The sequence below is a fragment of the Myotis daubentonii genome, chromosome 1 (assembly GCF_963259705.1).
Source record: "Myotis daubentonii chromosome 1, mMyoDau2.1, whole genome shotgun sequence".
NCBI lineage: Eukaryota > Metazoa > Chordata > Mammalia > Chiroptera > Vespertilionidae > Myotis > Myotis daubentonii.
In genome coordinates this window covers 141,690,668-141,717,390 of record NC_081840.1, presented here as the reverse complement: position 1 = coordinate 141,717,390, position 26,723 = coordinate 141,690,668, and the positions used below count along the sequence as shown (strand labels likewise).

At 39.7% G+C, this 26,723-nt stretch overlaps 1 protein-coding gene across 5 annotated transcripts in view; it reads left to right on the top strand.

The window, feature by feature from the left end:
- Positions 1–301: 301 nt before the first annotated feature.
- The window catches only part of LOC132214337 (centromere-associated protein E-like), a 64,457-nt gene continuing 38,035 nt past the window's right edge, over positions 302–26,723 (top strand). For all 5 annotated transcript variants that reach the window (XM_059661409.1, XM_059661420.1, XM_059661399.1 and 2 more), the window contains exons 1-16: positions 302–449; positions 2,317–2,408; positions 5,872–5,961; positions 6,079–6,197; positions 6,945–7,064; positions 7,995–8,076; positions 8,232–8,299; positions 8,373–8,438; positions 12,898–12,949; positions 14,300–14,387; positions 15,512–15,641; positions 16,986–17,105; positions 18,988–19,146; positions 23,769–23,913; positions 24,492–24,580; positions 26,017–26,184. In XM_059661409.1, coding sequence (XP_059517392.1) covers positions 394–449; positions 2,317–2,408; positions 5,872–5,961; positions 6,079–6,197; positions 6,945–7,064; positions 7,995–8,076; positions 8,232–8,299; positions 8,373–8,438; positions 12,898–12,949; positions 14,300–14,387; positions 15,512–15,641; positions 16,986–17,105; positions 18,988–19,146; positions 23,769–23,913; positions 24,492–24,580; positions 26,017–26,184 — 1,644 coding nt within the window. In that variant the 5' untranslated portion in view covers positions 302–393. The remainder of the gene's footprint in view (positions 450–2,316; positions 2,409–5,871; positions 5,962–6,078; positions 6,198–6,944; positions 7,065–7,994; positions 8,077–8,231; positions 8,300–8,372; positions 8,439–12,897; positions 12,950–14,299; positions 14,388–15,511; positions 15,642–16,985; positions 17,106–18,987; positions 19,147–23,768; positions 23,914–24,491; positions 24,581–26,016; positions 26,185–26,723) is intronic.

Below are 26,723 nucleotides of genomic sequence, written 5' to 3'. Positions count from 1 at the left end.
TCTTTAAAGATCATAATTCTCTTTCGTTGGCGAAAAAAAAATTCTGGGTTTTTTTTCTGCATATTGCAAACTTTTAGGGTGAAGTGGCGTCCTGCACTTCAGCGCCTTGTAGCAGATACTAGCTATTTATTTACCACGGATCCCCCCCTGCAACCACCTTCTCCAGACCCTTTACAGTGACACCCCCTCCCATACCCGTGGACGCGCCCGCCGGCCTCGCGCCCCCCGCGCCGCGACGCAGGTGGAACGGCCCGTGACGTCAGTAGAGACCTCGCCCAATCAGCAGCGGCGTTTGGGAAAATTTAAACTTAAAGGCGGGGCGGCCCGCGGCCTCCGCATCGCCGGCGCGGAGGGCCTAGGCCACTTCCCCGGGGCCTAGCGTGACAGGACGGGATGGCGGAGGAAGGGGCCGTGGCCGTCTGCGTGCGGGTCCGCCCGCTCAACAGCAGGTAGGTGTGCCCGCCCGCGACCCGGCGCCCTGCGGCCCCAGCCCAAGAGGTGAAGCCCGCGGGGTTCCCCAGAGCTGCTGCCGCCGGGCGCCGCTGCTCAGTAACTCGGCCGCTTATCCTTTTAAATATTTAATTTAAAAAAAACACTTTAATATTGGCGTTATCGTAGGTGTCTCCCTCCCCGGGCTTTGCCCCCCCACCCCCCTTGACCTTCTCCGAACTGTTGTCGGCGTCCTTGGGGTGTGCACAGTGGCCTGTTATCCCTTCTCCTTGTTGATCCGCTCACCCTCTGCTCGCCTGGGTTCCCTCCTGTGTCAAGTCGCAGGGAAGGACCGGCGGGTCTAAAAGACACATTCCAGCTGCGGATTCTCTTACATCGAAAAACTCAGTGTGGTCAGCGTGAGAGCCTTAGCCCTGCGCTGCTCGCCCCCCCCCCCCCGCGCCCCCCAATCTGCACCCACCCAGCCACCCACCGGCTGGGGAGGTCCTGTCGGAGGGGTCCTGCTGGCACTCAGGCGGGTGACACCGACCTGTCTCCCTCCTGCTGTGCACCCCGTATAAGAGCCAGAGCGAGCCTGTCTTTTTTATTTTATTTTATTTTTTGCATCGTATTCAGTAGGCACCTAAGACTTCATTCAGACAATGACTGCATACAACCTGCAGAAAGTGGAATGACTGGTGATATATACAGATTGTTTATTTTTTTAGTAAGGTGTACTGTACTAAACATACTGTCATTGTGGCCCTGTGGATCTTACATGGGGCAGGAGAGACAGAAAGTAGAAAAAAATGTAGAATGAAAACGTTGATAGGCGAGTAATAAATGCTACAGAGAAAAAGCAGGGAGGGGAGGTACTGAAGTCTGTCTGCTTCTCTCGTCTCCGGCCTTCGCCCCATAAAGAAACTATTACAATACATGTTGGCCAGTGTTACCATATCCTGGCGGAGAGTGTTGGCTGGAGGCCTCATAGCCTTTTGGTGAGATGACAGTTTGGGGGAAGGCAGGGCTACTGTCAGGAAACTCCTGACCCTTTTCATGAATGAAAGAATAAAGTTACTTAAGGGAAAGGTTAGTCAGGGAATTCCAGGCGCAGAGGGGTTGAATCTATTATCCCCTGGGAACCTTCGGGTAATTGATTAGTAGGGAGTTAGGATAGATATATAGATAGAGGAATTCAGAAGATGAGGTTGAAGAGAGATAAACATAATCCAGGTCTCCGGTGCCACAGCAAGGACTTCAGATGACCTTTAAAGGATTAGATAGATAGATAGATAGATAGATAGATAGATAGAATAAAAACAATAAAATAAAATAAATAAAGGATTTAAGGGAGAGGGACCTAAGCAGGGTTGCATTTTGGGTGTGTCTTCTCAGCTGCTGGTACTGGGTAAGACGGTGGGAGTGAAGAGCTTCGAAATGAAACTCCCATGAGAAGGCAGGAGGTTATTGAAGCCCTGTTTAAAAGTGTTGACCTCTGCCCTATCTGGTTTGGCTCAGTGGATAGAGCGTTGGCCTGCGGACTGAAGGACCCCAGGTTCGATTCTGGTCAAGGGCACATGCTCAGGTTGTTGGCTCAGTCCCCAGTGGGGAGCGTGCAGGAGGCAGCCAATCAATGATTCTCTCTCATCACTGATGTTTTTAATCTCTCTCCCTCTCCCTTCCTCTCTGAAATCAATAAAAAAAAAGTATTAAAAAAAAGTGTTGACCCCTCCCCCCAAAAAAGGTGGATTTTCCATGTTTATCTGATATAGATGTCATTACCATCTTTTAAAATAGTCTTCAGAAGATGAAATATTTTAAATTATCTTTCCTATAACATTGCTTCTTTGACCAGTAATAGTAAAATGCAGTGTTTTATTGTTTTAGAGAAGAAGCTCTTGGAGAAACTACCCAAGTTTATTGGAAAACTGGCAATAATGCTGTTTATCAAGTGGATGGGAGTAAATCCTTTAATTTTGGTAAGCTTGTGCTAGCATCAAAGGGTAACCTGTTATTCTGTTCCTGTTAAGAGTACAAATTAAAAAGCCCTAGCCGGTTTGGCTCAGACTATCAGATGGAAGGGTCTCCGGTTGGTTTGATTCCGGACAGGGGCATGTTTCTCAGTTGCAGGCTGGATCCCTAGCCCTGGTCAAGGCTTGTGCGGAGGCAACCAATCAATGTGGTTCGCTCACATTGATGTTTCTCTCTGTCTCTCCCTCTCCCTTCCACTCTCTCTAAAAATCAATGGAAAGCCCTGGCTGGTTTGGATCAGTGGATAGAGGTTCGGCCTGTGGACTGATGGGTCCCGGATTCGATTCCCGTCAGGGCACATGCCTGAGTTGCAGGCTCGATCACCCATACTGGGTATTCAGGAAGCAGCTGATCAGTGATTCTCTCATCATTGATATTTCTATCTCATCTCTCCCTCTTCCTTCCTCTCTAAAATCAATAAGAATATATATATATATATATATATATATATATATATATATATATATAATTTTTTTTTAATGGAAAAAATATCGTAGGGTGAGGATTAACAACAATAACAAAAAGAGTACAAAAGCTTGTGAATAATACTGGATTTGTCATTAAAGAAGAGACCAAGCCTTTTGGTAACTGCTTCAGTGGGTACCTTAAAAAATTGTTCATCCATGTATGAAAGGTAAGATAATAAATTGATATTTAAAACAGTCATAGTCAGAGTGTCTTATGACTAAAACTATCATTTTCCACTCTTATTTATTAGTGTATTTATGGCCTAAAACTTCGTAAGCCTAAAATGTGTCACTTAATGTGAAGTCATCTTTAAGATCATCTTTTTCAATTTAGTATTTTTTCCACAATTATTTCCAAGAAATCTCTTTAAACAATAAGTAGGGAAGATATTCGTTCTTTGCTGAAATACCGCAAGGACTCACCCCTATTTTTATGGAGCTTATCATGTGTCAGAAGGGACACCTTAATAAGTAATTACACTTATTATGACAAGCTTTGGAAGCTTATAGTGGGGATCTAGCTAGGTGTCTGAAATGGTACCACTTAAACTGGGACCTGCAGGATGAGGGAGAGCTACCTAGGACAAAGGGACTTAAAGGCCCTAAAGCAAGGGTAGGGAACATAGAGGCCCGTGAAACCATTTGGTCTGGCCTTGCCAAGGCACTAGGGTAAGCTAATTTAAGCAAATGTAGCAGGCTACTTTTTAAGTTGGTAATTTTGTATGGCCCGAGAATGATGTTATAAATATCCCAATGGCCCTTGGCAGAAAAATGGTTCCCCACCCCTGCCCTAAAGGTTACTAGACTGATTTGTTGTATGGATTTAATGTGTATATAGTGTTGCCAGTGTGTCAAACACTGTTCTAAGCTCTTCATAATCTTAACTCATTTGATCCTCCAACAAGCCTGTGCAGTAGATACTATGTGATAGGTACCTTCCCGTTTTAGAACAGGACTAAAACAGAGGCTGAGAGTTCACACAGACAGCAAGGGGAAGTCAGGCTCTAGATCTGTGTCCTAGCCACTTGCTGGGGTCCAACCCCAGCAGGTCCAGGGGTCCCCAAAGGCGGAGACGGAGTCGGCGAAGAAGGAAGGACACAGAGACAGTGTTCAGTTGATCAGCAGCCTAGCCAGGATCTCCAGCCAAGTTCTGGTCTCAATCTCCAGAGAGGTTCTGCTGTTTATTGTCTTGTTACATCCGTATTTATCCCAGTTGATTTTAATCCTGTCAATTTCTATTACAAAGATTAGGGCGTTTCTTATCTCCATTCCAGGGAGTAAAGATTATGTAGCTTAAGCATGATTGTTTGTAGTGATTAACTACCCGCCTGGCACTTAGTTAAGGAGTTTCATCCCCTCCCTGACTTCAGGGAAAAATTCCTACCTGGGGAAACAACCTTTCTCGGAGGTGACCTTGGTTAAAACACACAGCGCTAAGGGGAGCAAACATATTAACAGTATGCTATATACGCCAGGTCCCTTGAAACATATGCTGTGCAGATGTTTCTTTCCTGCAGCGACTGTGTCAAGCAGCAAGGATGGACCGGCTTCCGGCAGCCACTTAGGCACCAAAGAGCGGCAGCGAGGTGTTCTCAACAACCTTAGGAATGAGTGTCAAAACAGTGTTAATGTAGAAAGCCAACATATAATGTTCTGGAGCCAAGATGTATAGTAGAGAAAATGATTCCTGGTAAAGGACTATTTGAGGGGATTAACATAATTTTTTAAAAGGTAAAGCAGTATGTGCCAGAGATTATAAAACCAAAAGCAATGAATGCGAAAGCATTTCGACTCAGGTACTACAGATTCTCGGAAGCCGTATATGCCATTGAGGATTTGGACTCATTCACCTATCTGAAGCAGATGGCATTAAGATTTGAATCATCCGGTCATCCCTCCTTGCTCAGAAATTATGATGCCTAAGCAGTCTTTGGATGGAACTTTGGTTTTCCATATAGTTCTGCCAACAGGGTAGATATATGGGCGTGGTGCAAGCAGTGTGATCACTGAATTTCTCATTGTGGGTCAATCCATTTCCCTCCTGATGCACAAATTGATTGCTTGTGAGCTTTTTAATGTGAGGCTACCACTGCAAGAGTGGTCCATTTTTAATGTGCTAACAAAAGCAGAAAACCACTTCCTAGACTAGTGAATTCATCAGGGCAAATGCTGTCCTAAACCTAGTCTTTGACAACCAGCAAACTGGGCATTCCCTCTAAATTCAGCTTTTTTCAGTACTTTTCTTTGAAATGTTTGCATTTGTTGGTTTAGTTTGGGCTAGTCCTTTTTGCTAGATATTCTAAACATTGAAATTTCCCAAAGAATAGTAATAGTTCTCATTTCCTAAGTATTAACCTAATGTTTAGAATAATTCTGTGAGGAAGGTAATACAGTGTATTGGTTTAACAAATTAGGGAACTGAGGCACAGAGATATCAACCACCTTGCCCAAAGTCACACAGCTAGTAAGTCTCAGAACCAGGATTTGCAGACAATGTATTTCAAGACTCCATATTTAGCCACTATGCCCTACTGCCTCTTGAAAGTACATAGCATAGATGACGTTTTCTTGGGTGGGTTTTTTGTTTGTTTGGATGGGGTTTAGGTGTTAGGACCAACACATTTTACCTTATAGAAAAGTATATTTTCAGAGGACCAAAAAGTTGAAGAAAATATAGTCTTAAATATGTTATACTATACTAGAGGCCTGATGCACGAAATTCGTGCAAGAGTAGGCCCTCCTTCCCCCAGCTGCCAGCACCAGCTTCCCTCTGGTACCCAGGACCCAGGCTTCCCTCGCAGCCCTGACTTTGTCCAGAAGGACGTGCGGTCTAATTAGCATATTATGTTTTTATTATTATAGATTCTGACAATTTTATTTCTTTGAGCAACTACTAATTAAGAAAACACAGTTTGTTTGGTTTAACTCGTGTGTTTTTTTTTAGATCGTGTCTTTGATAGTAATGAAACCACTAAAGATGTTTACGAAGAAATAGCAGTGCCCATCATAGATTCTGCCATACAAGGCTATAATGGTTTGTATTCATTGCTGAAACATTTTAGTCTGGGCTGTCTGTTCAACAAATATTGATAGTTTTATACTCTGTAGTCTCTCTCTTTTTTTGATCTTTGTGTGTGTTTTGTTTTTGCAGGTACTATATTTGCCTATGGGCAGACTGCTTCGGGAAAAACATTTACTATGATGGGTTCAGGAGATTATTTGGGAGTAATACCCAGGGCAATTCATGACATTTTCCATAAAATTGAGAAGGTAAATAACTTAGTTAAATTTCTAGTATATACAAGTAAAAATAGTAATAATAGGATAGCAACTTCAGTGTTCTCTTGTAATGATGAAAGGAAGTAGATTTATAGTTATCTCTTGATTATCTATGGGGAGAGAAGAAAGGCATGCATAGATTTACTTCTTTTCCACAAACTTACTTCAGAGCTTAAAGTTCTTCATTTTTTGCTTGAAATAGTAATACTCCGACCACAAAATGGGCATTAAGGAGCAGGAAAGTCTTATCAGAATGGTTAACTCCTCACTGCCTTTGTTTAACTGCCATTGATTACCAAGGAGCAGTAAAAATAGATGTAGATAAAAGACAAGGGCAGCAGAGGGCCATATATGGCAGCATAATTAGTTAAGAGTTGATTGCATTTAAATTACTTATTATTACTTTAATTAATTAATTATTATTTTAATGACTTTTAATGTTTTTATTTGAACATCTGTGGGTATGGTTTTATTTTGAACTTATAGATTTGGACAGGGCACTCTTCTAATTCTATGATACTGTATTTTTCTGAAACAGTGCTTTTGCTTTTATAGTTTTGTGTTTATCATTGTTAATATAGAACCATAAGGGGATTTTTAGGGGTTTTGTTTGTTTGTTTGTTTGTTTTAAGGAGATAGTTTCTCAAACAATATTTTAATATTTAATATTAACACATAAACATTTAGTGTTAGGTTTTCCTAAATGGATGATTAATGTTTTATTGTTTTATCTTCTAGTTTCCTGATAGGGAATTTCTCTTGCGTGTGTCTTACATGGAAATATATAATGAAACCATTACAGACTTACTTTGTGATACTCGAAAAATGAAGCCTTTAATAATTCGGGAAGACTTCAATGTGAGTAGCAGAGTTAACAAAGTAGCTCAAAAAAGTGACTTATTTATTGCGATTGTTGTTCTTGAACATTTACCTTTAATTTCTATATTTTTAAGTGCTGTATCTATGGTTTATTTTATTTTTTCTTAAGTGATTGTAAAGATCCCTTTTTAAGCAATACATAGTAGGCAAAAGTAGGTTTACAGTTGTAACATCTATATAATAAAAGGTTAATATGCAAATGACTGAACATCAGAATGACCGGTTGCTATGATGCACACTGACCACCAGGGGCAGATGCTCAATGCAGGAGCTGCCCCCTGGTGGTCAGTGCACACCCACAGGGGGAGTGCCACTCAGCCAGAAGCCCTGAGCCAGGCTCACGGCTGATGAGCGCAGCAGTGGTGGCAGGAGCCTTTCCTGCCTTCGTGACAGCTCTAAGGATGTCCGACTGACAGCTTTGGCCTGCTCCTCAGTCGGACATCCCCCAAGGGCTCCCGTACTGGGAGAGAGCACAGACTGGGCTGAGGGTGCCCCCGCACCACCCGCCCTGAGTGTATGAATTTCTTGTACCAGGCCTCTAGTAATACAATAATACAAGAATAAATTCTAAAAAAAATAAATAAATTTTGTATTTTGTATACTCACAACTACACACCTACTTTTGCCCACCCCTATATGTGTAGTTTTTAAATATTGACAGCTGTAATATATTGGTTTAAGTGCCTAAAAAAAGCAAGATGGAAGTTTCAGGTTAGAATTTGGTGTGCTTTGATATAGGAAGTAAATTGTAAATATCATAAGTTTACTTGTTATTTTCATACTATAGTTTTCATTTGCATTTTTAACTTCTAAACATGTATTCTATCATAGTTTGCACCTTCTTTTTGATATGCAAACTTTTAAGTGTTTTCTATTTCTTTACTCTTCCCATAATTAAACTTGTTTCAGAGGAATGTGTATGTATCTGACCTCACAGAAGAAGTTGTTTCTACATCAGAAATGGCTTTGAAGTGGATCAGAAAGGGAGAAAGTAAGACTTTATTCTGTATTTCTTCAAGACATTGTAAAAACGATTCAATTGAATGCATTTAGGCTGCAAGTCACACTTTCAGTTTTAAGCTAAAATAAAAGTTAATTTTTTAAAATTTTGACATACACTGCTGAAATATGACTCATTTTTTACAGAGAATAGACATTATGGAATTACAAAAATGAATCAAAGAAGCAGTCGCTCTCATACCATTTTTAGGATGGTAGGTAATTCTCTATTTGGTCTTTCCAGTTAAGAATGCATTAATTTTTCTACAAGTTTCCTTTTCCTTCTAGATTTTGGAAAGTAGAGAGAAAGGTGAACCTTCTAATTGTGAAGGATCTGTCAAGGTGTCCCACTTGGTGAGTATTGATAAACCATGATAATGTACCTTAGAGGCCAAAGTAAAATTGGACTCAGTTGTGGGTTGTTTGGTTTCATAAGGACTGTTAACTGAACTAAATAGAACCATCTATAAATGGTGTTTTAACTAGCGACATATGTAGCATGAAATTGCTAGCTAAAATGTAGGAAGAATTTAGAGGATCTTTCTTCCTATTATGTATGGCTACCATCTCCTAAAATTTAGATGTTAGGACTGTAGGATTTGAGGCTTTCTATGACAGTAATGAAGGGGGGTTTGTTTTTTTGTTTGGGTTTTTTTTGTTTGTTTTTTTGTTTATTTGTTTTTCATACACATTTAAGAGTTAACGTAATTTTGGAATGGGTCAGTGTCTTTGTTTTTTGGCTTTTTAGTCTCATCCAATAGAATTAAGACTTGTGCGATAAACAAAAACTTAAGTGGGATGGTTTAAAAATAAATCACATTCAGGTTCATTCTTGAGTAAATAAAAAAATATATTTTATATTATAAACACAGTGTTTTAGACTGTAAATCCCTGGAAAGCAAGAGTGATATCTTATTCGTCTTGTAGTCCCAACACTTGTACATAGTTTATGTTTGTTCATTTTTAGATTTTGAAAAATCAGTCTTAATTAAATCTAATTCTAGTTTACTTACTTTACCATACAAGTGCAAAGTTTATTTTAGTAAACTAGTCTTGCTTTAATTTAACAGCAAAAAACCTAACTTCTGTGTTGTTTTCCAAACCTGGACTGTGATATATCACTACATTTCCAACTTTTCTCTTAATTTAGCTTTAATACTCTTGACATGGTCAGTGATCCATTTGATGACTTTTCTCATGTTGTTTGATGCTCTCATTTAGGGACCACAGGTCCCATCTGATCCAACAACCTTCCAGCCTCTCTTAAGTATCTTCTGGGAAGAAGTCTTCCCCAAAGGATCATTTTCTGACTCTTTGTAGGTGGCCTTTGAGCATTTCCTAGCCTTTCTGTGATAAGATCCAGGTTCTCTTAGCTGTGCGTCTTCTCTGTTCCCCTGTGTGGCCTCTTTTCTCCTACCCTTCTAACAAAACACAGGCTGTTCTGTGGCCTTTCTTACTTCCCATGTGTGTTCTCAGACATTGTTATCACTTCTGTGTTAATGATGGCCAAATGTTTATTTTATCTAGAGTCTCTGAGTTCTAATACATGTCTTCCTAATGATTATTATAATCGTACTAGGGGCCCAGTGCACAAATTCGTGCACCTTGAAAGGAATTGTGGGATGTGAGGCTGCAGTGGGCACAGGGGCGGGTCTCAGCCCATCCTCCGTGCCCCCTCCCGGCCCCTCCTGCCGCAGCCCCCCCCACCCCACCCTGCCGGGGGGGCCCCCAGTCCCCTGTCTGCTGAAAGCCCTGCTCCCATTGCTGCCACTCCCACACACTGACAGTACCTGTCCCACTCACAACTGCTGACAGTGCAGAGTGAGCAGGAGCCGGTGCGAGCAGGACCAGCACCGTCAGCGTGTGTCCAATCACCCCTCAGGAGCAGGGGGAGGTGGAGAAGCCCTGAGGGGCAATCAGGGCCAGCAGCCACCATCTGCTGACGGCGCCAAGCAATTGGGACCGGTGCTGAGCACCAGCAGTGGGTGTGACGGGGACTGGCGCCAGCAGCAGGTGCGAGTACCAGCGGGACCGCGGCACAGGCAGGATCAAAGAAATTTCAGTAACCACCACAGGCTCTCCCTGATGACAGCCACCGGCGCCCTTCTTTGGTCTGGCATCCCTCCTCACCTGTTCCATCATCCTGCCGCAGCCAACGCCTGCCATGTTCCGCGTTCTGCTGCTTGCTGCCAACACCCACCATGTTCCGTGCGTGCCCCCTGGTGGTCAGCGTACATCATAGCAACTGGTTATTTGGTTCTGCTATTTGGTCTATTTGCATATTAACCTTTTATTATATCAGATGTCCCATTCTTGTCTCAAACTTCAGTGTGTCTAAAACCAAATTAATTCCTATTGCAATGAATATTCCTTTTTTCCAGTTGTACCAGCATTATTCTGGTCCCGTAGGCTAAAAACCCGAGTCATTTTGGCTCTCTTTTTGCTTCCCCTTTTATCCAGTTATAACCATTTCTTACTGATTTCATCTTTCAACATTTCTCCTTGGTGTCATACTCATTTAGGCACTCATCTCTCTTAAATTGCTACATCATTCTACTGGACCTGGTTTCCATGACTTTGATCTTCATTTCAAGTGTTATGAAGTACTGATTTTGTTGTGTCTCTCCCATAGTCAAGATCTGGCCACTCTTGGCCCATCCAACTTTACTTCCTTCTACTCCACACGAGGTCCTCTCGTATAGATTCTTCATATCTTCGAATACTAATGCTCATTCCCATCTTATACCTTAATTCATGCTGCCTTCATCACCACATTGCCCTGTTATTATGTATCAGGGATATCTGTAATAGATACTCTACAAAAAATATTAGACTTCTCTGAGTATTTTAGAGAAAGAAGTATCTGAGATATAACTACAATGTAATGGTACAGAATTACCTGCCATTCCTGCAAGTCTCCACAGAGAAACAATTTAAATCTCTGAGTTTAAATGCATTAAGAATATTTACTGAGCCTTTACCATGTTGTGAGCATAGTACTGGGCTCTGGAGATTAAAAGAATAAAGAAAACATCTCTCCACTACTTACTGTCTCCACTGCTACCTGCCTAGCTCAAGCCACCATTGTCTCACACTAACATTCCTCTCTGGGCTCCCTGCTGCCTTTCTTGCCCCTCCCCAACCCTTTCTCCACCTAGGGTTTCACAGTTGATCCTTCAGAAAGTTAAATCAAGACATGTCGCTCTTGCTTAAAGCCCTCTCATGATTTCCCGTTGCACTTAGAAAATCCAGAGTTCTTACCCTATCTTGTCCTATCTTTCACCACTCTGCCAGTGCTGCCCTTTCTATGTTTTGAATGCACTAAGGTTGTTATTGCTTTGTGACTGGGTGTACAGTCTATTTTTTATTCTTAAATACAGTTCCCTTGGTCTTTGCATGGCTGGCTCCCTCTTCTCTGTCATTTCTGATCTTAGTCTAATGCAAGGGTGGGGAATGTCCGCCCTGCAGGCTGCATATTTAGTCTGGCCCTGCCAAGATAACCACTGGTGGGACTGGAAATTCAATAAATCTATGAGCTTTATTCATAGCAACATAAATTTATATTAACTGAATTATATTAAGCAAATGACAGTATAAATATCCAAATGGCCCTTGGCAGAAATAAAGTTCCCCACCCCTGGTTTAATGGAAGGCCTTCCCCAACCACCCAATCCAAAGAACTTTGTCCCTTCCTCGTCTCTCTTCCAGCACTCTTTAAATTATCTGTATTACACTTACATGATACGTTTCTTCTCTGTTTGTCTTTTTCTTTCTTCTCACCAACGTCCTCCTCTTCTCATCCCACCCCATTTAGAATATAAGCTCTGAGAGCAGGGGCTTTTATTTGTCCAGTTCACGTTGTATTCCTAGTACCTAACAAACTGCCTGCAGCATGACAGGCAGTCACTTTGTTCAACAACATTTGTGAAATGAAAGAGGGGCCTGTGCTTTTAAAGATGCTACAGTGTGTTGGGAGATACAAATGACTAGCTCAGCACTATAAGAATAAGTCATCATCTATAAACACCCCTCTGAACACAGTTGAAAATCAATTCATTCAAGGTGTGGGAGATGAAGGGTAAATTCGGCAAAACTACATTGAGGAGGTAACATTTGCCTTTGGTCCTGAATAATGAGTAAGGGCATACTAGAACATTCAAACTAACTAAAAGGGAGTGGCAAAAGATAGCACTTGCAATTGTGGAAGCACATGAGTGTGTAGGGCGTAGTGCGTATAGTTCAATTTAGTGAGTAGTTAATAAGCAATGGATAGATAAAATGTTGGGGCAACACAAGTGCCAGATTATAAAGAATCATATTCACCGTGGTTAGGTTTTAAACTTTGTGTAGGAATAGAGAACCTATTCTGTTAGCATTATGGAGGATATAGTTTAAAAACACGGTGTAGAGATCAGTTTGACTCGGAAAAGAGAAGGCCTAGGGCAGTGATGGCGAACCTATGACACGCGTGTCAGAGGTGACACGCGAACTCATTTTTTTGGTTGATTTTTCTTTGTTAAGTGGCATTTAAATATATAAAATAAATATCAAAAATATAAATCTTTGTTTTACTATGGTTGCAAATATCAAAAAATTTCTATATGTGACATGGCACCAGAGTTAAGTTAGGGTTTTTCAAAATGCTGACACACCAGGCTCAAAAGGTTCGCCATCACTGGCCTAGACAGTGGGGTGAGAGACAGCAATATAGGAGTGGTGTTCAGATAAACCATGCATTAAAAACGTGCTTTCAGTTTGGATTTCATTATTTCAGGTTATCCTTCCTAAAGGCTTATTTCCTTCTATGTTTCAGAATTTGGTTGATCTTGCAGGCAGTGAAAGAGCTGCTCAAACAGGTGCTGAAGGTAATGAAAACTCATGCAGTGTTGGTCTGAATGTTTTCCTGTTTTACAGAATAAAAAGTGCGAGCATGCATTTTAGAAACTAATAACGTAATGGCAATAATAATTTTGTGATAAAGGTCTTTAATGCAAAAATCAGCTTCTGTATCGAGCTAGTTACTTCAGGCTACTGTAGCATCAATTAAAAAACTAAAACTATGCAGATGTTAGGATTGTGTAGCTGGAAAGCTCCTGAGAGTACCATGAAAACCAAATCGTCATAATCAGTAAGAAAATTCAAAAAGGTAGTGGGGTACAAAATTAATATGCTGACATAAATAACTCTCATGATACAAACAACAACCAGTTAGAATATTAAGCATATGGAAGACTCTAATTACAGCAATGACTTAAAGGATGTAATACCTAGGATGAAACTCAACAAAAATTTCATAAGACCAGCATAAAGGTAACTTTAAAACAGACCTGAAGAACATAACCATATACTTACACAAATGGATAAGCATACTTAGATGGGAAGGTTCACAATCAAAAGACGTCAAACCTCTCTACATTAATTTCCTTCAGCCTGACATAGGCACATTCAGCTGAGGGAGGCCTATATCCACCAAACCAGTGAATTCTCAGACCTGTAAATAAGAAATAAATGCTTGTTTTAAGCTGGCTTGTTAAGCAGCAATATTACAGTCATAGCTGAATAATGCACCTGAAATAACAGCTGCCAAATGAAAAAAAAAGCAAAGTGCGAAAGTAGTGTACTTAATATACTATTATTAGTGTAAAAAAGAAAGGGGAGAAATTAATTTGTATGGACTTGTATTTATAAAAATCTCTAGAAAAATAAACTAATAAATGGTTTGCTGGAATAGAAACAGGAATAGGTTGAATGAAGCATAAAAGTGAGAGAGTTTTTTCAATGTACTTTTTTTTTAATGTTTGAGTCATTTGAGCATATTAACAATTTTAAAATGAAAACATTTTTGGTTGTGAGCCTATAGGAACTAACTTGATTGTATGTCTATAGTTGCTTGTGAGGTTTGAAAAAAATAGATTTGAACTGAGGAGTCAGAGGCTCTTTTGGGAAATGGGCTTTTCCTCCTTCTGATTCTTAGTCATTTTCCTTTTGCTAGTTCTCTCAGGTGACAGCTTTGCTGATTCATTCTTTAGGTGGGAGGAATAGGGAGAGGGCTCCTTCTACCAGTGGTATAAAAGGTGGGCTCAGATCTAGTGCAAAGCATAGACATTAGCATCTGACCCTTTTATTTCTAATTTGTCTTATAACTTACTGGTAAATAAGTTCATCATGTAGTATAGAAATCAATTTTAGTTTTCATATTTGTTTAATCAATGCAGGTGTGAGACTTAAGGAAGGCTGTAATATAAATCGAAGTTTATTTATTTTGGGACAAGTGATCAAGAAACTTAGTGATGGACAAGTTGGGTAAGATTATCCCACGGTGATTTACCTGTTAATGCTTACATTTTTCATGAGGTTGAAAATTATTATAGTTCAGTGACAAAGTGCTAATTTCTTTCATGTATTCAAAAGCTTGTGTGATTCTGTGAGCATGCATGACTTCTTATATCTATGACTATGACCAGCTAATTAACTTATTTTAAATACTAGAGGTCCAATGCACGAAATTCGTGCGGGGGGGGGGGGGGGCGTCCCCTCAGCCTGGCCTGCACCCTCTCCAATCTGGGACCCCTCCGGGGTTGTTCAACTGCCAGACATCCCTCTCGAAATCCGGGACCGCTCACATGCCTGCCGGCCTGATCCCCCTTTTCTCCCCTGCCGGCCTGATCACCCTAACTCAGTGGTCGGCAAACTGCGGCTCACGAGCCACATGCGGTTCTTTGGCCCCTTGAGTGTGGCTCTTCCACAAAATACCGACTTCTGCTCATGGGCCACGAAGTTTCAATCGCACTGTACATGCGTGCCCGCACGTGGTATTTTGTGGAAGAGCCACACTTAAGGGACCAAAGAGCCGCAGTTTTCCGACCACTGCCCTAACTGCTCTCCCCTGCCAGCCTGATGGCCCCTAACCACCTCTGCCTCAGCCCCGCCACCATGGCTTTGTCCGGAAGGACATCCAGAAGGTTGTCTGGAAGACATCTGGTCTAATTAGCATATTACCCTTTTATTAGTATAGATTTTGAGTCAGTTAATTTTACCTGCCCTCTTTAATCTGAAAAGAATTTATTGATTGATTGATTGATTTTTATTTTATTTTTTTAATATATTTCTTTATTGATTTCAGAGAGGAAGGGAGAAGGAGAGAGAGATAGAAACATCAATGATGAGAGAGAATCATTGATTGGCTGCCTCCTGCACACCCCCCGACTGGGGATGGAGCCCGCAACCCAGGCATGTGCCCTTAGCCGGAATCGAACCCGGGATCCCTCAGTCCACAGGCTGACGCTCTATCCACTGAGCCAAGCCGGCCAGGGCAGAAAAGAATTTATTTTTTAAAGTTGTAGCTAAAGTTCTGCATTAATCAAGTATCCATTTTTGTTATATAAAAATTCTTACTCTTTTTCTTCCCAAACTCATTTCTCACCTAGGGGTTTCATAAATTATCGAGATAGCAAATTAACACGAATTCTCCAGAATTCTTTGGGAGGAAATGCCAAAACACGTATTATCTGCACAATTACTCCAGTGTCTTTTGATGAAACTCTTAGTACTCTCCAGGTGAGTTTGGTTTTTTTTATCTCAGCTTAATTGGTGGGGGGCCCGGGGGGGGGGGGGATCATCTTAAAGAAGAAAAAATACCTACTAAGCTTAGCTGTAGGTTTTTTGGGTTTTTTGTTTTTGTTCATTTTTCATAATTTTTTTTTTTAAGAGAGAGTGGAAGGGAAGGAGGAAGATAAGAGAGAGAAACATCAATGTGAGAGAGATGCATCAATTGGTTGCCTCCTGTGCACACCTCAACCAGGAATCAAACCTGTAACCCTTTGTGTGGGCTGATGCTCCAACCACTGAGCAACTGCAGCCAGGCTAGCTGTGTTTTCTTTTTTCTATTGACATAACATACCTGATAAAATTAATGTGCTGTCTACTAAATAGAATTTTTTAATTTTCTTAGACGTCAGTCATTCATATCTCATCTCCACAATTTTTGCCACATCTAACACGTTTACTGAAATTAACATGATATTTTTATTTAAATAACTCACTTTTTTACTTAATTTATTATAGAAGGACACTTTTTATCAGTCCCATAAATGAAAATTAGTATCACTTGCAACAAGTGGAAGTTGTTTCAAAAAAGTGTTTGTCTTTATAACAATAATTCTTAAATTCCTGCTAGCTAATTGCTGCATGCCTTGACTCTGAGCTTAAAGCCTGCTCTTTCTATTTTGGGTTTGTTTTTGTTTGTGGGGGAGCCGGGGAGGGTTGGGAATGTAAGTTAAAGGAAAAATGAGAAATTTCAATAGGATAGCTTTTTCAATGAAGAGTTCAGTGATTTAATGGTCATCTTCACTTAAAGTTACTTTTGATAATCGTACTTTAGGAAACATTGCTTTAAAGAGCTATTGAGCACTGGATCATGATACTGTCAGCAAAACAAAGATAGAAGATAGAGTCCCTGGCTTCACAGAATTTATAGTCTTATGGGGAAGATTAGACTGTCTTCCAACATAATTGCCTTGGATTAATAGTTTCGTGGCTAGTAAGTAGGATAGAATTCAAAGGAAGGACAGCTGCTTTTGACCTGAAGCAAAGCTTCAGGTAGAGGGAGCGATTTGCACTGGATTTTGAAGGGTAGATGGGATTCTAGTAAGCCAGTGTTTGTAGGTTTTCTGTGACCATCTATTTTTAAAACACTTGACTCTCCTTGAAGATATTTCAGTGCCAGGGCAGGTTACAGAAATTATTACAGCACACAGAATGTTCTTTGTGTTGAAAAGTATTATGCCACCCTGAAAGAGCATTGATTTTTTTTCTCTAAAGAACTTAACTACAAGAAACCTAAATGTTGACTAAAATAATTGTTTTAGTGTCAAGTACTGAACACTCATATTTTTTTTCCAGTTTGCCAGTACTGCTAAATATATGAAGAATACTCCTTATGTAAATGAGGTATCAAGTGATGAAGCACTCCTGAAAAGATATAGAAAAGAAATAATGGATCTTAAAAAACAGTTAGAGGAGGTATGTATGAACCATGTATTTCAGTAAATAATGGGACAGAAATAGAATTGAAATCTGCCTAAATGCTCAGAAAGGCTCTTAAATCATCAATATCTGTGTCAGGTGACCTAACTTTAAAACAGTTTTTAACTAAGAAGAAATCAACGCAAAAGTTTTAGTTTAATTCACTATAAACTGAAATATTTGGTTTCTTGCAATTATTTTCGATTTCATTTTTCATTTCCAAAGGGCAAAATTTGGGATTTTGAAATGGGCCACGTAAATACTTTTTGAAAAATATATATTTTTATGATTTCAGAGAGGAAGGGAAAAGGAGAGATAGAAACGTCAATGATGAAAGAGAATCATTGATCAGCTGCCTTCTCCATGCCCCCTACTGGGGATCAAGCCTGCAACCTGGGCATGTGCCTTGATCAGGAATTGAACTGAAGCTTTCTGGTTCATAGGTCAGTGCTCAACCACTGACCCACACCAGGCAGGCCAAGTAGATACTCTTTAAAAATTGTCACAAATATAGGGAAGTGGGTTAAAAAGAAAGACCATGTATGGTTATGTAAAACTACTTTCTAGTTTCATGTTATCTTGAATTCCTCTTCTAACCCTGCAGTATCTATATCTATATATATATATAAAAGCCTAGGCCAGTGGTCGGCAAACTGCGGCTTGGCAAACTGCGGCTCACGAGCCACATGCGGCTCTTTGGGCCCTTGAGTGTGGCTCTTCCACAAAATACTGGCTCTCCCACAAAATATCAACTTCTGCGCATGGGCCACGAAGTTTCAATCACACTATACGTGTGCACCTGCACGTGGTATTTTGTGGAAGAGCCACACTCAAGGGGCCAAAGAGCCACATGTGGCTAGCGAGGCGCGGTTTGCCGACCACAGACCTAGGCGACCGGCTGACTGGCAGGTAGCTCTGATGCGCATTGACCACCAGGGGGAAGATGCTCAACACAAACGGAAACCCCAGGCATGGAAACATGGAACAGACTGATGAATCTCGGAGGAAATGGGGGAAGGGGAGAGGGCGGGAAGAGAATAACCAAAGATCTTATATGCATACTAGAGGCCCGGTGCACAGATTCATGCACCAGTGGGGTCCCTAAGCCTGGGTTGCACCCTCTCGCAATCAGGGACCCCTTGGGGGATATTGGACTGCCAGTTTCAGCCCAATCCCTGTAGGCCAGGCCGAGGGACCCACTGGTGCACGAATCCATGTGCCAGGCCTCTAGTCAATCTAATAAAATAGCATAATCACTTGTCGTTGTAATTTATTTGTTCTAATCATTATGGTCCCCGGTGATCTTTTAAAAGATGAACTCTAAGATACCATATGGTAGTCTTAAAAGAACATCTCTTCTTTTGCTGTAGGTATTCAGGTCTCTACTTTTCTGACTTCTCTGCCTGTTATTTATATATTTTCAGGCAATTAATAGAATTGCTCTAGCCCAGCCAGTGGCTCAGTGGTTGAGCATCGACCTATAAACCAAGAGGTCATGGTTCAACTCTGGTCAGGGCATATGCCCAGGTTGCCAGTTTGATCCCCAGTAGGAGGTGGCTGTAGATGTTTCTAATCAATGTTTCTCTCTCACCCTCCCTTTTATTTATTTTTTGTTTAAATAGAATTTCTCTAACAGCATTGTTATAATCTTATACATGGCATATGGAGTATGGACATGAGAAGAACTGTATATTTTACTGATTTTATTATAAGATTGAGAAACTTGTAACTGCATATTGGTGTTCTGTAGGTAGGATATTTTAGTTTAATAACATTAAAATGTTCATGGTTCACAAAAATTTATATTCTTTTAGGTTACTTTTCAAGGTTCTAAAGCCTAGCCATATTCATTAATATAACCGAATATTGTATTCTATAGGTTTCTACAGAGACTCGGGCCCAGGCAATGGAAAAAGACCAATTGGCCCAACTTTTGGAAGAAAAAGATCTGCTTCAAAAAGTGCAGATTGAGAAAATTCAAAACTTAACACGAATGCTGGTGACCTCTTCTTCCCTCACATCACAACAGGAATTAAAGGTAAAAGTGTAAATGTTGACAGCTTAAACTTAGTATGTAGAGAATAGAATTGGCATTCCTATATGTTTATTCTCTAGTTATGTATTCCTTATCCTTTGATACTGTATATTCAAGAAACTCGGAACTTTTTGTGTATTTGCCTATACACATTCCTGATTCCCACATGCAGAGATAGCAATCAAGAAGTCTGGTATATAATCAAGGAATGGATTTGAAATGTGCTTCTTATGAAATTGATTAAGTGATTGGGAGCCACAGACATCTAGAGTGGGAATATTTTCTCTTTAAACAAATATTCATCTCAGGGAAATTGAACTAGAATATAAGTTAACATAGTGATCAGAATTCTGACTTCCAGTATGTGTTCTTTTTGTTTATACTAGAATAGTTGGATATCTTTTGTCCAACAGATATTTTTGGGGTCTGGTTATGTAATAGTTAAGAGAATGACCTCTGGAGCTGAACTGTCTGGATTTGAATCCCAGTTCTGTCAGTCCCTAACTCTGGACCTTAAGCAATTTCTTTTTTCTTTTTTTCTTTTTTTTAATATATATATAAAATATATTTTATTGATTTTTTTACAGAGAGGAAGGGAGAGGGATAGAGAGTTAGAAACATCGATGAGAGAGGAACATCAATCCGCCGCCTCTTGCACACTCCCTACTGGGGGTGTGCCTGCAACCAAGGTACATGCCCTTGACCGGAATCAAACCTGGGACCTTTCAGTCCGCAGGCTGACGCTCTATCCACCGAGCCAAACCGGTCAGGGCAAGCAATTTCTTAAATGCTAGAAATTCGTGCAAGAGTAGGCCTTCCTTCCCCGGCTGCCAGCGCCAGCTTCCCTCTGGCACCCGGGACCCAGGCTTTCTTCATAGCCCCGGCTTCATCCGGAAGGACATCTGTCCTAACTAGCATATTATGCTTTTATTATTATAGATAAATTTTGCTGCATTTTCCTAATCTGAGACAGCCTGATCCCCACCTTATAGGATTGATGTGAGAAGTATTATAGAATGTGCTTAATATTCCATACAGCAAATCCTCAATAAAGATTTGCTATTAAGGTTATTATTAATATACGTTATATTCAAATTACCATGCTAAGTATATAGAAGACTTCAGGAACTATGTATTGAGAGTGATGAGTAGGAAATAGCCCAATGAAAGGTGTAGAGATGAGTGGTTCAGGAAGACATCTGCATGTACAGAAGTTGTGAAAAAACATGTTTCTTGGACTTAAAATGTTCTGGTGGCAGGGGCATTTAAAACCACATTGAAAGTTTTAAACATTACGTTATGCTAAGGACATGAACAAAGCCTTGTAAGTAACATGATCGGAATTGCATTTTAAAAAGGTGTAGAGCTGGTGTGCACATCAGATTGATTGGGCCTCTACAAGGATGGTGGCTCTAATATTGGATAAACTGAAGAGCTATTTGGGAGGGAGACTCAACAGGAGTTTGTGATTGTTTAGATGTGGGAGGCAGGGAAAGGAAGAAAGAGGTTTCCAGAATGACTTGCAAGCATTGCTAGGCTTACTGGGTAGCTGGTAGCAGTACTCGTTGCGTTAAGGGTCAAGGAATATAGAGCAGTGACGCTGCTCAGTGTTTGGATTTGAGACATCACCAGTTAAAGGTGTCAGGTAGTTGAAAATGCAAGTGTATGAAAATCAAGTGAAAGATCTGAGATGGAGATAGCTATTTGGACATAAACATTACAGATCGATTCAAATTAAAGTCTTGTGAATGGATGAGCTTGCTTTGGGAGCATGTTGAGAATGAAAAGAACAGAGGGCCAAAGACAAAACCCCAAGAAACAGCAACTTTATAGGTATAAAGTTGGTAAAGGCAGAGAAGAAGAATCCATAATGAGCTTAGGGTTAAGCTGTATAGTTAAGGAAACAAGTGAATGTGGTCATGAGAGAAGAGACTCTTCCAGAGAGGCAGTGTGTCACATTCTACTGAGAAGTTAAATAAGATACATGTAGACCAAAAAAAATTGGGATTTAGAAACAAGAAGCTCATTTGCAAAAACAATTTGTATTATGTGTTGGGAGTGAAAGCCACCTTGCAGTGGGTTGAGATGGCCCAAAGGGATGGGATTTTAAATACAGCAGAAGGTCTGGACTTAGAGGGAGAAACACCTGTTAATTATAACAAGGACAGAGGAAGGAATAGGCTTCAGTGCAAGTAATGCTTTCATAAATTTAGGCTTATATTTTCTTTGTGAAATAGGAGGTTTATTTTTATGCTGTGGTGGCAGGAGATGGTAAAGACACAAGTTTGTAGACATGCTAAGGGTTTGGAACAGTTTAGCCTTTGTAAGGAATGGAAAAGAAAGCCCACGTGGAGAGGAGTGTGGCCAGGCAGCATTAAAGACCCAGATGATGTTGGCAGCCAGACTTTTGGTTGTGTGGCTCTGACAGTGTTCGGGAGACTGATAAAGGCGGAGGAGGTAGTGTAATTCATTTGAGTGTTCACCAGATTGGACTAGGTGTAAGGAACAGAGAATGGGTCAAATAATTTGAGGCTGTTGACCCGAAAACACGATTGAAGTGATCATCTATGGAATGTAAGATGATGAGATAAGAACCAAGAGGGAGCTGGCAAGAAGAAAGTAGTGGATCAAGGGAATAGAGCTCCCTCTTATGCTTGATAGCCAAAATGGGATTGACTGAATCAATGAGGTGGAAGGATAGGAACTTTAGATAGAGTAGGAGGTCTAGGTTTATGAGTTTCAGATAATGGCAAGCTCAAGAGTGGGTTTGGGAGCAAATGGATTTGAGCTGAAAGTCATTGAAGTGAAGGATTTTTATGACTGAGCTTTTGCAGAGCAGGCTGTGGAAAGGACTGTCTATTTTAAGCAAAAAGATATTGTGTGGTAGGAGCATGAAAGCATGCAGATATATATACATATATTTATACTAGGGGCCCGGTGCACGAAATTCGTGCACTGGGTGGGGGGGGGGGTGGTGTCCCTCAGCCCAGCCTGCCCCCTCTCACATACTGGGAGCCCTTAGGCGTTGACCCCCATCACCCTCCAATCGCAGGATCGGCCCCTTGCCCAGGTCTGACGCCTCTGGCCTAGGCGTCCGGCCCGGGCAGCGGGGACCTGCAGCTGCAGCGGCCCCACGATCGTGGGCTTTGCTTTAGGCCCAGGCAAGGGACCCCTAGCTCCCGGGACTGCCAGCTTCCACTGTGCCCAGCTCCCATCGCTGGCTGCACCCCTACTTCCTGCTATCACTGGCCAGGGCGGAAAAGGCACCTGATTCTCCGATCATGACTGGGGGGCAGGGCAAAGGCGGCCCCAGGGCCGCCTTTGCCCTGCCCCCCAGCTCTTAGCTCCCCCCTGGGTTTCCGATCACTGTCAGTGGCAGGGGGCTTCTTCCTGCTTTCCCTTTCGCCTCCCTGCATTGTGCCTACATATGCAAATTAACCGCCATCTTGTTGGCAGTTAACTGCCAATCTTAGTTGGCAGTTAATTTGCATATAGCCCTGATTAGCCAATGAAAAGGGTAGCTCGTACGCCAATTACCATTTTTCTCTTTTATTAGTGTTGATATTTATATATTTATATATATTTATTTATACAAATATCTATATTATACAGAAAATCTTGAGAGGCCATGCAATGGAGTGGTTAGTGGATAGGCTCTGAAGTTACAGGCATGGGCTCAGCCACCAATTGGGTGTAAGATTGTACACAACTTCTCCAAACTTTTTGGACCCTCATCTTCTTTATACAATGGATGTGGTAATAGAGGATTGTTGAGAGGATCAAATAAGATGAGATAATGCTTGTACTAGTAAAGGGATAAGAGAAGAATGGTAGCTATGAAATATGGAAGACCACAGACAGAAAAGAAACCAGCAAAGTGGAGTGAGTGGTGAGGACAGCTAGCTGAGTGGGTTAAGAACCAGGAGGCAGGTGTCTTTGAAGGAATGAGGAAGATGGTGTAGAAACAGAAAGAAAATGGTAGCTAAGGAGAGTAAAGAATCAAGATTTTGTTTGTTTTTTGTTTTAATCAAAAGCAAACAGAGGCTTGTGCATTTGTAAAGCTGAGAGAAAGGAGCCTAGTGAAAATGACAAATGAACAGGTCATTAAGGGGGCAGAGTAGCACGAGAGAAAAGAACAAATGAGACCAGGGCACAGGTGGAGGCATTAGTTTGCAACTTGGAAGATAATTGACATTGTGAAGGGCCCTGTGAGAGGAAATTCAAATGGGCCACCTGTCTGCTTCTTCCCACTTCAAGTTGGGTTTCCAAAGGTGCTTTTTGTGGTAGCTATGGTGGTGGCAGCCATAGTCGTCTCTTCTGCATAACACAGATTACTTTAAGGATTATGTGTTACCCAATTTCTTTCAATTAAGTCCCGGAGAAAGTTATAAGTAAGGATTCCAATTTTTTAAAAAAATTTAAGTAGTTTCATCCAATTTATGATGGGGTTACACATTGATTTGAAAAGTTTGAGTATGTTTTCTTATCTCAGTATGTCCTTAGGCTGTTAAGATCTTAAACTAGGCTTGATAAGAATTCTACCAAGCCAATCATTCTTAAAAATGGAAACTAGTTCCCTGTTTTATTATCTGGGGGAGGTCATTTTCATTTTTTTTCCTTTTTAGGCAAAAATAAAACGAAGAGTCACTTGGTGCCCTGGCAAAATTAACAAAATGAAGGACTTAAACTATGTGAATGAGTTTAATATGCCAGTAAATACAACAAAAAGACAAAGGAGTGATGTAACTTCAGTAGGAGAAATTGATGAATGTGAGTGCTTTTTTAAAAAACTATTCCTATGATGGGAGACTTTACTTATTATATCTCAGTTAATGTGTATAGTAAGATGTTTTCTATTTCCAGATCTCTTTAAAATGATGCACTGTCATTAGACTCCATAAGACAAATATTTTTATTGTTTTTGTTCTAATCTTTATCCAATTAAATTACTATTCATATGACATCTGCCTTAAATGTTGCTAATTTTAAAAAGGTGGAATTTACACAAAATTTTCAAAGTTATGCCTAACACTTGAAATATTTTTAGGGGCGTTTAAAAAACTGCTTAACAGTTATCAAATCGCAAATTCAGAATTTGTTCTTTTTACCTGTATTGTGTTAAGGTGCCTATATTTTATGATTATATTCTAGCCAGTGATCTCAATTCACAAAATAATATATACAATCACATCTGTTTTTAATGTATTCTTGGCAGTCATGCTATGAACACATAATAGCTAATTTGAGCTTATTACATCTGATCAGAATTCTTTTAATAATCTATACTTTGAGTTTTAGGAAACTTACCAGCATATTTATGTATAAGTTTCTTTTCCCCTAATTAACAGCTGTCTGTTCAGAGGCTGATGTTTTCAGTAACACCCTTGATACAGTAACAGATATAGAGTGGAATCCAGCAACAAAGCTACTAAGTCAGGTAACTTGAATGTATTTTACGGAACATTATACTTTTACTCTTTAAAGTCATTTGTTATTGGTGTTTACTGTTGTTATAGCACATTATGGCTCTGACTTAAGTTCAGTAACAGTGTTGGTTCTAATTAAGTCTTCTTCACTCATTAGACTCCCAACTGATAATTGTGCCATCCAGAAGGAAGCTAAAAACTTTATAAAATGAGTGTATGGTAGTAAAATTTTCAGGCCATTACCAGCAGATTTTGGTATCTTTGATTTATTTTCTTCTATTTTTGCCTTGGAAAATCACCTAAGGGTTAAAAAAAAAAGGCTGATATTAAAAGTGTCAAAATTCTCAGGCCTATAGTACAATAATACATCAGGGAGGGGTAATGTTGCCAAATAATAATAAAAAATAAAAGTAACTGCATTATATCTGGTCTTATCACAACTTTAGGAATAAGGACTCCTGTAGTGAATACCTTAGTAAATGTAGATTCCATGTTTACTTCCCCAGCTTCTATGTTCAAAGAAATAGATATATTTCTGTATATGTATTTGTTAAAGTAATTTCATGTTAATTTTGGAATAAAATTGGAACCTTCTTGGGAGTTATTATTAGCTAACCACTGTAATTAGTCATAAATTAGTTATTATAATTAGTTAAGTATTATTGGTAAAGTGCTTCTGTGTCCCTAAAGCATACCCCAGGAGCTTGTTGATTTTATAAAATCCTTGGTCTTAGTTTTTGGTTTTTATTGATTGTGGATTGTTGTTGTTTTTTTTTCACTCATATTTGTTTCACCTGTGCTTATTCTCATGAGGAAGAAGGAATTAAAAACATCTTTGGGAAGGTTTAGTTAATCTGCCCATTGATGGATTTGTATGATAAAGTTTATCTCTTTATCATAAAAGTATAGAAAACAGAAGCAGGTCTCTGTTGAGGATGGCAAAAACCTAGCAGCGGTTATGAATTTTATTTTATTTTTCAGATGGATTTGAATTAGGAGTGAAACAGAGGTATTACTTATTGATCTCTAAAACTCTAACCGCTGCTAGGTTTTTGCCACTTTCAATGGAAACATTTTATCACAGATCCTTAAGCTCCTTAGGAATAAAGCTGATGGATTTTCCATTATGCTCCCTATCTCCTACTCCTGATGAACTTTTCCAGACAGGCACAGGCAGAGCATTTGATTATATGGTCTTTTTTTTTTTTTTATTCTACCCCTTTCAAAGTAGTCGTGTATTCTAAGTTAACTCATTTACCAAAATGCAAATCCTTTATTTTGCTATGGATCAAGCTAAAACATTAGGATGATATTGAAAAAGAGAATGGCTTAAATTACCAAATCATTCAAGGTTAAATTTATGTGACTAATCCAAATGTTTAGTTAAGTAAACAAACATATAATCTGAATTCTCTCCAGCTTGAAAATCTGGTTTTGTTTACCACAGGAAAACTTAGAAAGTGAGTTGAATTCACTTCGTGCTGATTATGATAATCTGGTATTGGACTATGAAAAACTAAGAAAAGAAAATGAAGAAATGGAATTGAAATTAAAAGAAAAGAATGATTTGGATGAATTTGAGGCTCTAGAAAGAAAAGCAGAAAAAGATCAAGAGGTAAGGTTACAAAACAACACTAAACTAAAACAATGATATTTCTTTTGTAAGAAATATCATTTTCTTAAAGATATTTATTTGTAAGGTTGAGATTGAGGATCCAGCCATTTTCCTTATGCATACACAATTAGAGAATTTAAGAAATAATTCATTTACTGTTTTTAAAATAGTTAAATCATATTTATTTCACCTGTTCCTATGCTCAAGAGGAAGAAGGAATTAAAAACATCTTTGGGAAAGTTTAGTTAATCTGTCTATTGATGGATTTGTATTGAAGAAATTTTAATATCTAGCTGAATGCTTTATGTATAGATACTACATATTAATGGAATTTTTCCATTGAAAGTGTATTCCTAAACAACATTATTAGAAAGCTGGGGATGCTAATTTTGCACTTTTCTTTTTCCATATAAGAAAGTTATTGTGAAACTAATACTAAATAGTTTTAATGGAAATATTAGAAATAAAATAGATCACTTAAATGTTCTAAGTATATAATATTAGGCTACATGTTAAGAGAACCTAACCCAGAAACCATG